Here is a 13,103-nt window from a genome sequence, read left to right on the forward strand (position 1 = left end):
ACCCTGCTATTTCAGTTGCTATTGAAATTCCGATTGCACTAGCTATACCATAAAGCATCTACATTTTTAACAAAAAACACTCAACTTTCCATATATGAAAAAAACCATGATTACAATAAATGCAAAGAAATATAAAATATGAATTATGCTTTTAATGGAAGAGACTTGCATAAACCCACTGAGAATAGTTTTTTTTTTTAACTGGAGTTTCGTCTGACACAGGACTTTTAAAGGCCGTGTTTTTTGTAGAGATCGATGACATCTTGGACGTCATCCTTAGACCCCATGAACACAGGACACCTCTCGTGGATCGACTTTGGAACAATGTCTAGAATGTTCTTTGTTCCAGTAACAGCGAGCCCCCCAGCTTGTTCTACTATGTAAGCCATGGGGATGCTCTCATACAGCATTCTTAGCTGCAAAAATATGACAAAACAAACCCTTAATTACATGTACTTTTGTGAATTAAACAATTATTAACAATATATATCAGACCAACTGTTTGTGACCACTAGTTTTCATTACCAAGTTTAAGTAGAGAAGATAAATAAGCCAACATGAGAGCCACTCTAACAAACCTCAAAAAATTATTTTGTGTGCAAATTTATCTTGGTTTACTGTATTACTGCAAAATTTTTAAGAAAGGTACAAATTTCCTTGAGATACAAGAACATAAAATTTAGAAACATACATAACATATTTTAATTCATTTACTTTCCATATTTCAAATTCTCTTGAACAATCTCACTCAAAGCTTCTTGGTATGATTTTTTTGGCTATTACGGTATCAAATAATTTTTCATAAAAATCAATTATCATATAAAGTTACAGAACTTTCACCAATTTACACATGCAGAATTTGGTCTCCTAACTGATAGAAATTTTCAAAGAAAATTAACACTATACACCATTGAGATGCTGACCATCTCAAAGGGACCAGCTTAAATAATGGAAAACAGAGTAAAAGCATTTCAGAGGATTTTGCTTTCCGTGCAAAATGAATAAAAGGTGGGAGGATTTTTTGAAAACTGGATGAAAAACTATTCAATTAAGGAGAATATAGGATTCTAGCAGTAATTTTGATAAAACTGAGATAGTTTGCCATCACTTGATATGTCTATTGTTTTGTGGAAACCCCAGGGTAGTGTTGTTCTATCTCATTTTATGCTAAGGCATATACATAAGCTATTTATATCTGTTACTTGATAATGCACTGATGTGGCAGTGATGTAGCACTTAATTTGATTGCATTGACATCTATTTCAATGGATAATACTAAATTTTTTATCTGATTCCAAACAGTTATTTATTCTCACGATTTTGAATTAAACAGTTAAAATAAGACGCTAAATTGCCCATGTGCTTCCTTAACACCCCTGCGTAGTTTTAGCTACATGTACAAGACAATGCTTATAAAAAAACAAGAGGCCAAGGGGCCACATCGCTCACCTGAGCAACAATTGCCTTAATTCTGATCAAATTAGCATTACAGTATCAAAATATCTTGACAACTGAGTACAGTAGATCTTGCTAAAAAATTTTGAAAATCTGCCAATTTTTATCCACCTCTTATTTTTTGGTAAATACCAAGCCCCTTTTGTTGTTGTACCTGTAAGAAGATTTTTCTCTATTCCTATAACCCCCCCCCCCTCCCCATTACGTGGCCCCACTATTCTCTAGGGAATCATGGTTTCATCAAACTTAAATCTACCTTTAATCTCATAACCTGTGCTTTCACACTAAGTACTGAGTTTTGGACCGAAAACTTATTTTAAAACTTGATCCCCCAATTGTGGCCTCACCCTACCCCCGGGGACCATGATTTGAACAAACTTCAATCAACACTTCCTGAGGATGCTTCCATTTTAATTTGAGTTTTTCTGGCCTAATAGTTTTTAAGAAGAAAATTTTTAAAGATTTTCTCTATATATTCCTATGTAAAACTTGATCCCCCAATTGTGGCCCCACCCTACCCCCGGGGACCATGATTTGAACAAACTTGAATCAACACTTCCTGAGGATGCTTCCACTCAAATTTGAGCTTTTCTGGCCTAATAGTTTTTGAGAAGAAAATTTTTAAAGATTTTCTCTATATATTCCTATGTAAAACTTGATCCCCCAATTGTGGCCCCACCCTACCCCCGGGGACCATGATTTGAACAAACTTAAATCTACACTACATGAGGATGCTTCCACTCAAATTTTATCTTTTCTGGCCTGATAGTTTTTGAGAAGAAGATTTTTAGAGATTTTCTCTATATATTCCTACGTAAAACTTGATCCTCCAATTGTGGCCCCACCCTACCCCCGGGGACCATGATTTGAACAAACTTGAATCTACCTTACCTGATGATGCCTCCACTCAAAGTTGAGCTTTCCTGGCCTAATAGTTTTTGAGAAGAAAATTTATAAAGATTTTCTCTATATTCTCCTATGTAAAACTTGATCCCCCAATTGTGGCCCCACCCTACCCCCGGGGACCATGATTTGAACAAACTTGAATCAACACTTCCTGAGGATGCTTCCATTTTAATTTGAGCTTTTCTGGCCTAATAGTTTTTAAAAGAAATTTTTTAAAAGATTTTCTCTCTATATTCCTATGTAAAACTTGATCCCCCAATTGTGGCCCCACCCTACCCCCGGGGACCGTGATTTGAACAAACTTGAATCTACACTTCCTGAGGATGCTTCCATTTTAATTTGAGCTTTACTGGCCAAACAGTTTTTGAGAAGAAGATTTTTTTAAAGATTTTCTCTATATATTCCTATGTAAAACTTGATCCCCCAATTGTGGCCCCACCCTACCCCCGGGGACCATGTCAGATTTGAACAAACTTGAATCTACACTATATGAGGATGCTCCCATTTTAATTTGAGTCTTTCTGGCCTGATAGTTTTTGAGAAGAAGATTTTTAAAGATTTTCTCTATATATTCCTATGTAAAACTTGATCCCCCAATTGTGGCCCCACCCTACCCCCGGGGACCATGATTTGAACAAACTTGAATCTACACTACCTGATGATGCCTCCACACAAGTTTAAGCTTTACCGGCCAAATAGTTTTTGAGAAGAAGATTTTTGAAAAATACCAACAAATTTTCAATAATTCTCAATTATCTCCCCTTTAAAAAGGGCGTGGCCCTTCATTTGAACAAACTTGAATCCCCTTCACCTAGTGGTGCTATGTGCCAAATTTGGTTGAAATCTGCCCAGTGGTTCTTGAGAAGAAGATGAAAATGTGAAAAGTTTACGACAAAAGACAACGGACAAATTGTGATCAGAAAAGCTCACTTGAGCCTTTGGCTCAGGTGAGCTAACAAGAGACCATACCTTTCCCTTGGGTGCCTCTGAAGTGCCGGGGTACATGAATATTCCTCCATAAACCAGTGTTCTATGAACGTCTGCTACCATAGACCCAATGTACCTGGCTCCATAGGGTTTACCCGTCTGAAAATTAAGAACAAATGAAATGACATTTGTGGTATTTCTACATATAAAAGATATAGGAATATAACCCACATGAAGACTTGGGTATATTTCCCCCTACCTTGGGCCTCTTCTTGCTCTGTACATACTCGGAAGTAGCAGCGTCCCAGAACTGTTCGTAGCCCTCGTTGATGGAGTAGATCTTTCCCCGGGGCTTGATTCTTATGTTAGGTTCAGTCAGGATGAATTCTCCAATGGACTGAAGAAATAATAAATGAGAAAAAAGTTTCATTTTTGTTTCTAGAAATAATTTATATCTTGCACTTTGGCAGATTAAAAAGGTCATTTTACATGATATTTCCAACTTTTAATTATACGACAGTTCTGAAATTTTGTTTGAATTTTTTTTTTAACAGTAATTATCAATGGAGACATAAGTGTTACAACATGATATTATTTTTACAAGCTGCATGGTTAAAAAAGGAATGCTTATTACATGTATTAAGCATGGCTTAATGATACAATAAATAAGCAATGTTTTAAACATTTGGCAATACATTGAAGAGGATAAGTATCAATTATAGAATTGCTTATTCTGTAATGATGTAGAAAAATATGGCTTATCTACTAGCTATTTAAATGGTTCAAAATATATTTTGGGCAATAATCTCTTTTATTATTTAACACCGGGTGTATACTGTGAAATCATTAAATTTTGTAAAAAGGGGGGGGGGGGGCTATATTGGTGGATTGTGGGTTTTTGTGTACCGGCATTTGTGGGGATGCAATATTGTGGATGAGTCGGTTTTCAGTGTCAGTAAGAAAACTAATTTTTAAATTAAAACCTTTTATAATAAGCTTTCATTGAGGATGGTAATTGAGCCACCACATATTATACTGATTCTGTCAAGTAAGTCAGAGCTATCGGATAGCACGGCTGATATCTTACATCTTTAAAACAATATAAAACATTATGTCCACCTAGATGTGACCTCTCAGATGAATATAACATTGGATTTTATCTATACTGAACTAGATATACATCTAGGGCAGGGAATTCCAAACTGATTTAATATATTCATGTACAGTAGATTATTGTGTTTTATGTCATAAAATGAAATCCAATGTTTTGAAATGCATTCAGCTATGACTTCAAAAAATAAAAAATAAAAGATAAAAAAACTCTCCAATTCCAGAAATATGGTAGAAGTTCAGTCAAAAAAATTATACCATTTCAGAATTTAAATTCCAAAAATGAATTAAACAAAAGGAAAAACTTAAACAGCACATTGCAGAGATTAAAGAGATATCAACTTTATATGCATGCTTAGAAAGGGAAACAACTCTTGTAAAAAAGCATATCAAATAGTTTTGAAACAAAGTACTGTACCAATGTACTCTTCAAGGTCCATTTAAACCCTGAGTATAGCAAAACTAAGGTAAAATGACCGTTTACTTCTTCTAAAAAAAGATTTTTTTCTTTAATTACAAAGTTTTAGTAGCGTTTTCAACACCAAAATTAAATTGAGGTGGTGGCACGTCACTGCACATTTGGAATTATACTCACTGGATCCAACATGAATCCGTTGACCCCGTTCCCTATGGAGAGGACAATCATGGTGGCGCTGCCGTACAGGGCGTACCCCGCCCCCACCAGCTCCCTCCCACTCTGCAGGGCGTCCTTCTCTGTAGCGGGACCGTCATCTTTCTGCAAGGTCAAGGAAGATCTTTATTATAGTGAACATAAATTCTTGAAATTAATCACTGTAGATTCCCTACCTAATTCAGCATTTGAGCCATTTTGCATCGAGTCATGAGAATATTATATTCCAAAAAACAAATTTTTATCAAACTTTTACGTAGTTTACACTTGTCTGAAAAAGAAAAGCAAAATTTTAAATTTTAGGCAGATATTTATTCCTTGTGTTTAATCAGGAATCAACAGTATTCAAGATTTGTTGTTTCAACAATATTTATAAACATCAATGCCTGTGGATTCACTCTCCAGGATAGGTAAATCTGCATACAACATGGTTTTCATATTACCAACAAAAAGTTTTGTCTTAAAGATAGATTGTTTTTAATTTGATGGACACTTGATTTCATCACTTTGTTTAACATAATTTCTAGAATTAATGATGAGACCACAGTTCAATAAAATTGAAGACCCATTTAATGTAAAACTAATTCTAACTCATTGTTTGTATTTACCTTTCTATAAATAGCAAAAATGGAGCCAATGGACACCAAGCAGTCAATGTTTGAAGAACCATCTAAAGGGTCAAAGGTCACAATATATTTACCCTGAAATATAATTGCACAAAATTAAGATCAATTTTTCAGCAAAAACAAATTTTGATGTAAAAAAAAAATCCATCAAGAAATAAAATAAACAAATTTAACACAAAATAATTTACTCTACCTATAACAATGTATTTTGATTTTTATATCCTGTTTTAAATGACACCAAATTAAAGTTTTCCTTTTGAAGATATGTACGGTATACTGACTCCAAACAATTTAAAATGAAAAGTCAAAATATAAATGCTACATTCAAACATTATTTTCTCAGATACCTACACTTTTCTCAGTTTCCACCACAATGGCATTTTCGTTTTCCTCCGATACCAGTAGACAGGTGAGGTATGAGGACTTCAGCATGTTGATGAAGAGGTCATTGGCCAAAACGTCCAATTTCTTCTGGTCGTCACCGGTAACATTCTCCGTACCTGACATACCAAAACTGAAAAACAGGGAACAGGACATTGAGAAAAAACAATATACAATATATTTCATAGATATTTGTGAAATCACTATTCATATTATAATTTATGTAACTTTGTGAGAGTTGAATGCGCAGTCATCAAGATACAGGACTTACGAATCGTTACACAGGACATGACTGACTTAAAACCATTTTAACAAGAGCTTGGACTTTAGGTAGTTGTGTCAAACAGAAATGTGATGTAGGCCTGTCTATTTCACTGCCTCCCATCCAGCCATTCTCTTTGAAATTAACAAAATTTGTTTGGCTTTTGAGTTAAGACTACATAATCGGTATATATTTACATCTACCAAGTATTATTCCCTCTATTTCTTACGGAAACTTATAGTTAATTCATAGCTCTATAGAAACAGCCAGATTGAAATCTACACGCCCCGTTTATTGATTGGTCAAAAACTACAGCGACTGAAATTGACAAGAAAATGACAGGACAGATATTGACACGCCCTGTTTATCGATTGGTCGAGATTAACAGTAATTTTGTGAATTTTACTTACTTTTCATAATCAATTTATCAATTGGCTAAAAGAAAGATGTTAATATAAACAATAAAATGCTTTCTTTGATGATTCATTCGGGTAATGAAGGTGGCGATCATTGCAGAAAAAATTTACATAACGCGCTAACGCGGGTTATGTATTTTTTCCTGCAATGTCGTTACCTTCATATCCCGAATGAATCCCCAAAGAAAGCATTTTATTGTTTAAATATTTCGCTTGAAACCAGCGTCAATCTCAACCTGATTTAACGCAAGAAATAGTTATGTTCATTGGAAAGATTCGAAGTCCAAGACCTTGTTAAAACGGTTCTAATTAAATGCAAGGAAAAAATGTGTCTTTGGCATAAGGATGATCTGCACTCAAGGTATATAAGTCAGGGCTGAATATCAGGACAGTCAACTATATTTCCCAGGTTTAGTATGGTTTATTGTTGGTGGTATTTTCTTTGCTTTAATCTTAATATCCAATTTGTTTGCAGATCATTTGTAATCAGGGGTTGTTCATCAATCTACATTACTCGTTGGAGACTAGGACGCCTTAATCACAGACAAAGTATAATCTCCCCCATGTATTAAACAGGAAATCTGACACATCCAAAGTTGACACAGTGACACACACTGGTGAATCCGATTTACCAGATTATATCCTATTGCTCATGGAGTTACATGTTTCTCTTCATAAGTCTACCGGTATACATATATATAAATTTTTTATAAAGTTTTGTTATTATTCATGACAAGGCTCAGAAAATTGTAGTATGTAATTGCATGGCTACATTTTCAAAAGCATGTTTGGCAATTAATCTAACCAATAAAATATGTATACATATACCTGATAATTATTTTTCTAATAAATGTAAAACTAATTCTACAATAATTATTACACGTTTGTCTTAATTATTACTGCACGTTGCTTTTAGTGGATTTTTAATCAAATGGTTTTTTAATGAATACGATAAGTGCGCCCTGGATATATCAAAATTCTTACAGAAAGATTCTTCTTGATCATTCAAAAACTGTTAATGCATGACAGTTTCTATATAGTTAAACTTGATATGGTTTTGAAAATACTCTACCTCAATTTTCTTTTGGGAGTTTAAAAAAAGAAAAGTAAACTTTTAAATCATTTACATTTCTTTTTTCATTTAAATTTTTAATGTCAATGACTGAATCAATTTTTTTTTATTTGTACATTTTATGCTGTTCTGGCCTTTGAGTGTCGATTCAACCTGTTCAAGATAAGAATGGGCAATAAATTTTGCAAAAGACACTACAATATATGAAAGACATTTACACCTTATCAGTCTAACATACCTTTCTGCCTCATGGAGATGTTGCCCAATTTTGCATTAATGCAACTTTGTTTAAAATATCAACTAAGCAAGTATTATGAAGGTACATCAAGTATACAATTTCATTCTAAAAAATGCTGCCATTTTAATTTTATCATTAATATATATATTTAATACTTTACAAATCTATACATGTAATCAAATTCATGGGTGTATGAATCCACTTGCTTGTTTATAAATATATACATTATACATAATTATATATACTATAAAATTTATTTGAAAAAAAGAACAAGCTTGATTATCATCTAGATTACCATGAAGACACGATTCAAAAAATCTTCTGTATTGGCAATTTAATTTTTGATAATTTTCAGGTACTGTACCTTTATGGAAAATAAGTATAAATTTGTAACCATAGGATAGGAAGATTTAATAAGAGGCTAGATAAATTTGGAATGAATCACGTGGAATCATTTCAATTGGGGAGGCAGCAATTTTCAATTGGTTCATCAGCTAGGTGTGGACTGCTTATAATAGATATGTAGACTGTGTATACATACACTGTGTTACATAATTCATTAGAATCAATAAAAATTGAGTTTCCACAAATATTAACCGTTGCCCTGCCACCGAAATAGAGATCTAGCGTGCAGAAATGTGACTTAATTTACCATGTTTACTTGACAATTCATAGCTATATATCAGCTATTTCAATCTTTTTTAATTATAGGACATGCTTTAAAATTGTACACAAACATACTTTTAAAAGTTTGACACATTATATTACATGCATGCATACATTTTTAAAACTGTTCCAAGTTTGAATATGACCACCCAGTCTGTTATAACTACACTGTATCACTGGTTGTCATGATATGCATACAAAAACATACTTAAGAGTTCAAAGTCCTCTATACGTACATTTTGTGAATGCCAGCCTTTCTGACTGCCGACGACACTGCTTTGACCGCCGTTTGTATAAAGTTGATGAGTTGTGAAAAGTCCCCGGTGGCTGAGGGATGCTTTTTCTGCTCCGCCAATATAAACCTCGTCAGGGTGATGGGTTCTGTGTCGATGGGGTTAGCTCCACTCATCTTGATTCTTCTCACAATGAAACTCAACCAATGTCAACGACAATGTGCGCGACTACGTGTTATCTCCTAATAATCCACTCAACCCGTCAACAACAATATGGCCTCGACCTTAGTAAGGTATGATGCAATGTGATTGGATCATGGGCGACACACCTTCTGGAAGGTTAACGAACCCGACATATATAAACATGTTTATATTGGTGTTGTTTTTTTTTAAACGCATTTCTATTATGCAGGCATGTCAATTAACCCAATATATTATGAATATAAATTTGCGAAATAAAAAGAACAAAATTAAAGAAGAAGTCCATGGGCCACATCGCTCACCCGAGCAACAATCAGCTTTATGACGTCATATACAAAATATCTGGACAATGTAGTAAAATAAATCCTTTATAGAAAGATTTTCAAAATTTTCTCGAGATATTCTTTATTAAATATAGAGACATTGTGGAAATTGGAAAAAATTCATAGTCATAACACATATTGAGCATCACATATATTGAGCATGACAGACGGCACGCAGTGCCAAAGATCTTGCAGCGAATTACAAAATACCGGTAGTATTTTCAATAGCAGCTTTCTGGATTTATCAGTAGTGTATACAATTTGGTCAGCATGGTGTCACATAAGGTCAAAATCTAGATCACGTGATTACTCATCAGAAAGTGAGTTATATCTTATATCTAGTAAATAGTTGCACTATTTTATTTTTTATTTTTTTTTTTTTTGGGGGGGGGGGTGTATTTTCTGTGTATTTTATCCAACAGTACTGCTTAAGTGTGAACTAATTAAGCAGCCTTAGCACACGATACTATTAATGTTGTATGTTGTACCAGGAACTGAGGAACCAAAATGTACAGTAATTTTTTTTTAATTCTGTTTAAGCTTACACTTGTAAACGTTTTCCTTTTGTTTATTCAGAAATGTCTTTTGAATGACAGTTATGAAATATTTTCTTCCTTATTCTAGGCAGAACTGATACTCTAGATTCCAGTGCTGACCAGGTGATAATTAATTCTTTACAAAAAACTATGAATAGAGTAACTAACAATAGGAGAAGAGAGTGTTCTAGAGGCTTTCTTTGTGCTATATGAATGGGTTGAATTAAAAATAACAATATACATCTGAGTAACCACAAGATCTAGAGTAGCTTCAGACCTGATGTGGTACCTTGCCGACCATATTGTATGCCCTATAGCTAGCTATTGAGCGACCCAACAGGCTATTGAAACTCTACCGGTATTCTGTAATTTGCTGTAAACAACTGTGCATGCATATGAGTATATTTACATCTATCAAATATGACTCCCCTAATTTCTTACGGAAACTTATATTTAATTCATAGCTCTCTAGAAACTGCCAGACTGGAATTTACACGCCCCGTTTATCGATTGGTCGAGATCTACAGCAGCTGAATTGACAGGAAACTGACAGGACTGAAATCGACACATCCTGTTTATCGATTGGTCGAAACCTACAGCAACCTAAGAAAAATCACGGACTGCACGAGATAACCATGATGATGTCTGACTCCAAGTCTCACAGGAGACGATTTGGCTGTTTCTTTTACAGCTAACATACTTATATACATTACCAGTAATTTAGTGAATTTTACTTACTTTTTATAATCAATTTATTAATTAGTTAGAAGAAAGAAGTATATATAAACAATAAAATGCTTTCTTTAATGATTCATGCTGGTTCTGAAGGTAGCAATCATTGCAGAATTTTTTTTACATACTAAGTAACCCGCTAACGCAGGTCAAATATATAAAATTTATAAACAAAATTTTGGATTTAAAAATTACTTAAGCATTAATGTCCAAAATAAGTAACAATGACACTGGTAGATGGAATGACATTGAAAGAAGTAAAAGGTTAGGTAGTTTATGGAGAAGAGACATTGTACATGTAGATGAATTTCACTTTATTTTGTGTTGCATTGTGTTGAAAAACGAAAGAGAAAAGTATATATACCAAAATTTTATCTTTTTAGACCAAATATTGTTAAATTTAACGGGCTTTTTTTCCTCAAACAAAGTGAGCTTATTAAGCAAGTTATGTAAATTTATTAGTATTTTTAACGAGAAGACTAAACCTCCTTGATATTAATTCCTATGCATTGATTTAATCACAATTATCTCCCATTTAAAAGGGGTTGTGCCCTGTATTTTTACAGTTAAGATTCTTTTTCCCATATGAATGTTTTCCACCAAGTTTGGTTAAATTTGGCCAAGTTGTTCCAGAAAACAAGAAAACAAAATGGGAAAAGTTTACAGACATATGGACAGACGGACAACAGGTGATAGATAGAAAAGCTCACATTAATATCTAAAAATACAAGAGGCCCACGGACTATTATAGTCACCCGAAAATGACGATAGGCATGACACAGCCCAAACACCTTGAATGTGATTCAAAGCCCTATTGAAACAGACAGGAAAAAAATCGACATCAGCTCTAATCATTTTATCGATCGACTGAAACCTTTATGCAACTTAGATAAACAAATTATAGGTGTGTTCCCGTTTTGCACACATTTGATAATTGGGTATATAACAATAGGTGTGATTTATGTTGTGATAGCAATTATAGTCTGCTTTCGGTCAAAGATTTTACCTGGGTGTTTACCTGTGTTTTATCAGCACCTTAACGATAAAACAAGAAGTAATAGATATTTTGTTGTGTTTTAGGTCTAATAACTATCACCATTTTTTTCGTTTGATAAAATAAAGATAATGTTATATTTAAAAAGTCTTCAATTTCCGCACACTGATAAAAAAAATGATGATTAGATGATTTGACTTTCAAATTTTTGTCCATTTACCTTAAATATAAAACAAAATGAATCAGGAAAAATTGCTGGTCCAAAGCCAATTGGAAGCTGATTCAATGGATAATTATATGATAATGGGGAAAGCTACATGGACAGTCTTATGGGTACTCGTGTCTCTTTTTACAACCGATTTGCAAATTATGTAAAACGCATGTTTATAATTGATTGTTTGGTATCAACAGAAAGAATATTATGAAAGAAAACAGGTCTTTATCACAAAATATTTCAATCTTTGAAGTAGCGACCTTGACAGTAGTTCTTATGACATCACCGCTTTAGTATATGGCGGGTCACTTTCTAGTTTTTCAAATTAGAGGTTAAATACATAAAAAATCTGACAAAAATAATATTTTAATATTGATGCGATATAACTCAAACTGAAAAAGGTTGAAAATGCATAAAATAGGTCGATATGTTTTGTACAATAATCTTTACAGTTTTGAAGCATATAAAATTGCCGATTTATCATCATACAGTTTGTCTATTTCTCCGATTATTCAAGCCACAACATAAATGAAAAATATTAAACAGCGTTTTCACTAGACACATCTCCTCCATTTATGTCAGCAAAAGCAATAATTAAATATTAACGTATGATATTTTCTCTTCAAACTTTTAGCGTGTACATGTACCTTCTATAGGCAGTAAGTTAAACAAAGGTGCTACATATTTAACATGTTTGCAATAATCTTTCTTATTTAAAAAAAATAATGAAATTGTTCATGACCAAATTGATGTTTGAAATCAAATTCATGAATATGGATGGTAATTATTATGTAAATGTGCTTTTATGCAAGTTATATTGTAACATAAAATAAATGTAAATATAAATTGCGAGTAGATATGTTTTATTTATTTTATTGTCAATTGCCCTTGCAGGTATTGGGATATAGACTATAGCAATTAAGCAATTATCTAACCTGGTCAAATTCCCGTTTCGCACACATTTTTTCGATACCTGATTTTGAAATGTGTGCAAAACGGGAACAAACCAAATTATAGACTGCAAACAAATCATGATAATGTCAAACTTAAATTCCCATTAAAAATAAAATTGAAGGTTTTTTCTTTCTAAAATACTGAGTAGATGTACATGCATTTACAATTATTTAGGGACATTTATTTATTCTTCATAATTTTAAAAATTCAATCATTCTTTGAAAGA

General features: G+C 33.2%; 2 protein-coding genes across 2 annotated transcripts in view; one reads left to right on the forward strand and one right to left on the reverse strand.

Annotated features, from left to right (window-relative positions):
* Positions 1-13,103, forward strand: part of LOC105322746 (uncharacterized) — a 127,477-nt gene that overhangs the window by 88,201 nt on the left and 26,173 nt on the right. The window lies entirely within an intron of this gene.
* On the reverse strand, positions 214-9,205 carry LOC105322747 (fructose-1,6-bisphosphatase 1). The gene is made up of 7 exons (XM_011421611.4): positions 8,927-9,205; positions 6,007-6,169; positions 5,638-5,730; positions 4,994-5,134; positions 3,548-3,685; positions 3,331-3,447; positions 214-416 (listed from the first exon to the last, which is right to left on the reverse strand). The coding sequence occupies exons 1-7, from the start codon at positions 9,097-9,099 to the stop codon at positions 228-230; spliced, it is 1,014 nt and encodes a 337-aa protein (XP_011419913.2). The 5' UTR covers positions 9,100-9,205; the 3' UTR covers positions 214-227.

The sequence above is a fragment of the Magallana gigas genome, chromosome 6 (genome assembly GCF_963853765.1).
Source record: "Magallana gigas chromosome 6, xbMagGiga1.1, whole genome shotgun sequence".
NCBI lineage: Eukaryota > Metazoa > Mollusca > Bivalvia > Ostreida > Ostreidae > Magallana > Magallana gigas.

Excerpts from the sequence above, each read along its gene's own strand:
- LOC105322747 (XM_011421611.4), bottom strand. The coding sequence starts at position 9,099 with ATGAGTGGAGCTAACCCCATCGACACAGAACCCATCACCCTGACGAGG. Across the intron at positions 5,135-5,637 it reads TTTTTGCTATTTATAGAAAG|AAAGATGACGGTCCCGCTAC; the intron begins GTAAATACAAAC and ends TTGACCTTGCAG. Across the intron at positions 3,686-4,993 it reads ACGGATTCATGTTGGATCCA|TCCATTGGAGAATTCATCCT; the intron begins GTGAGTATAATT and ends TTATTTCTTCAG.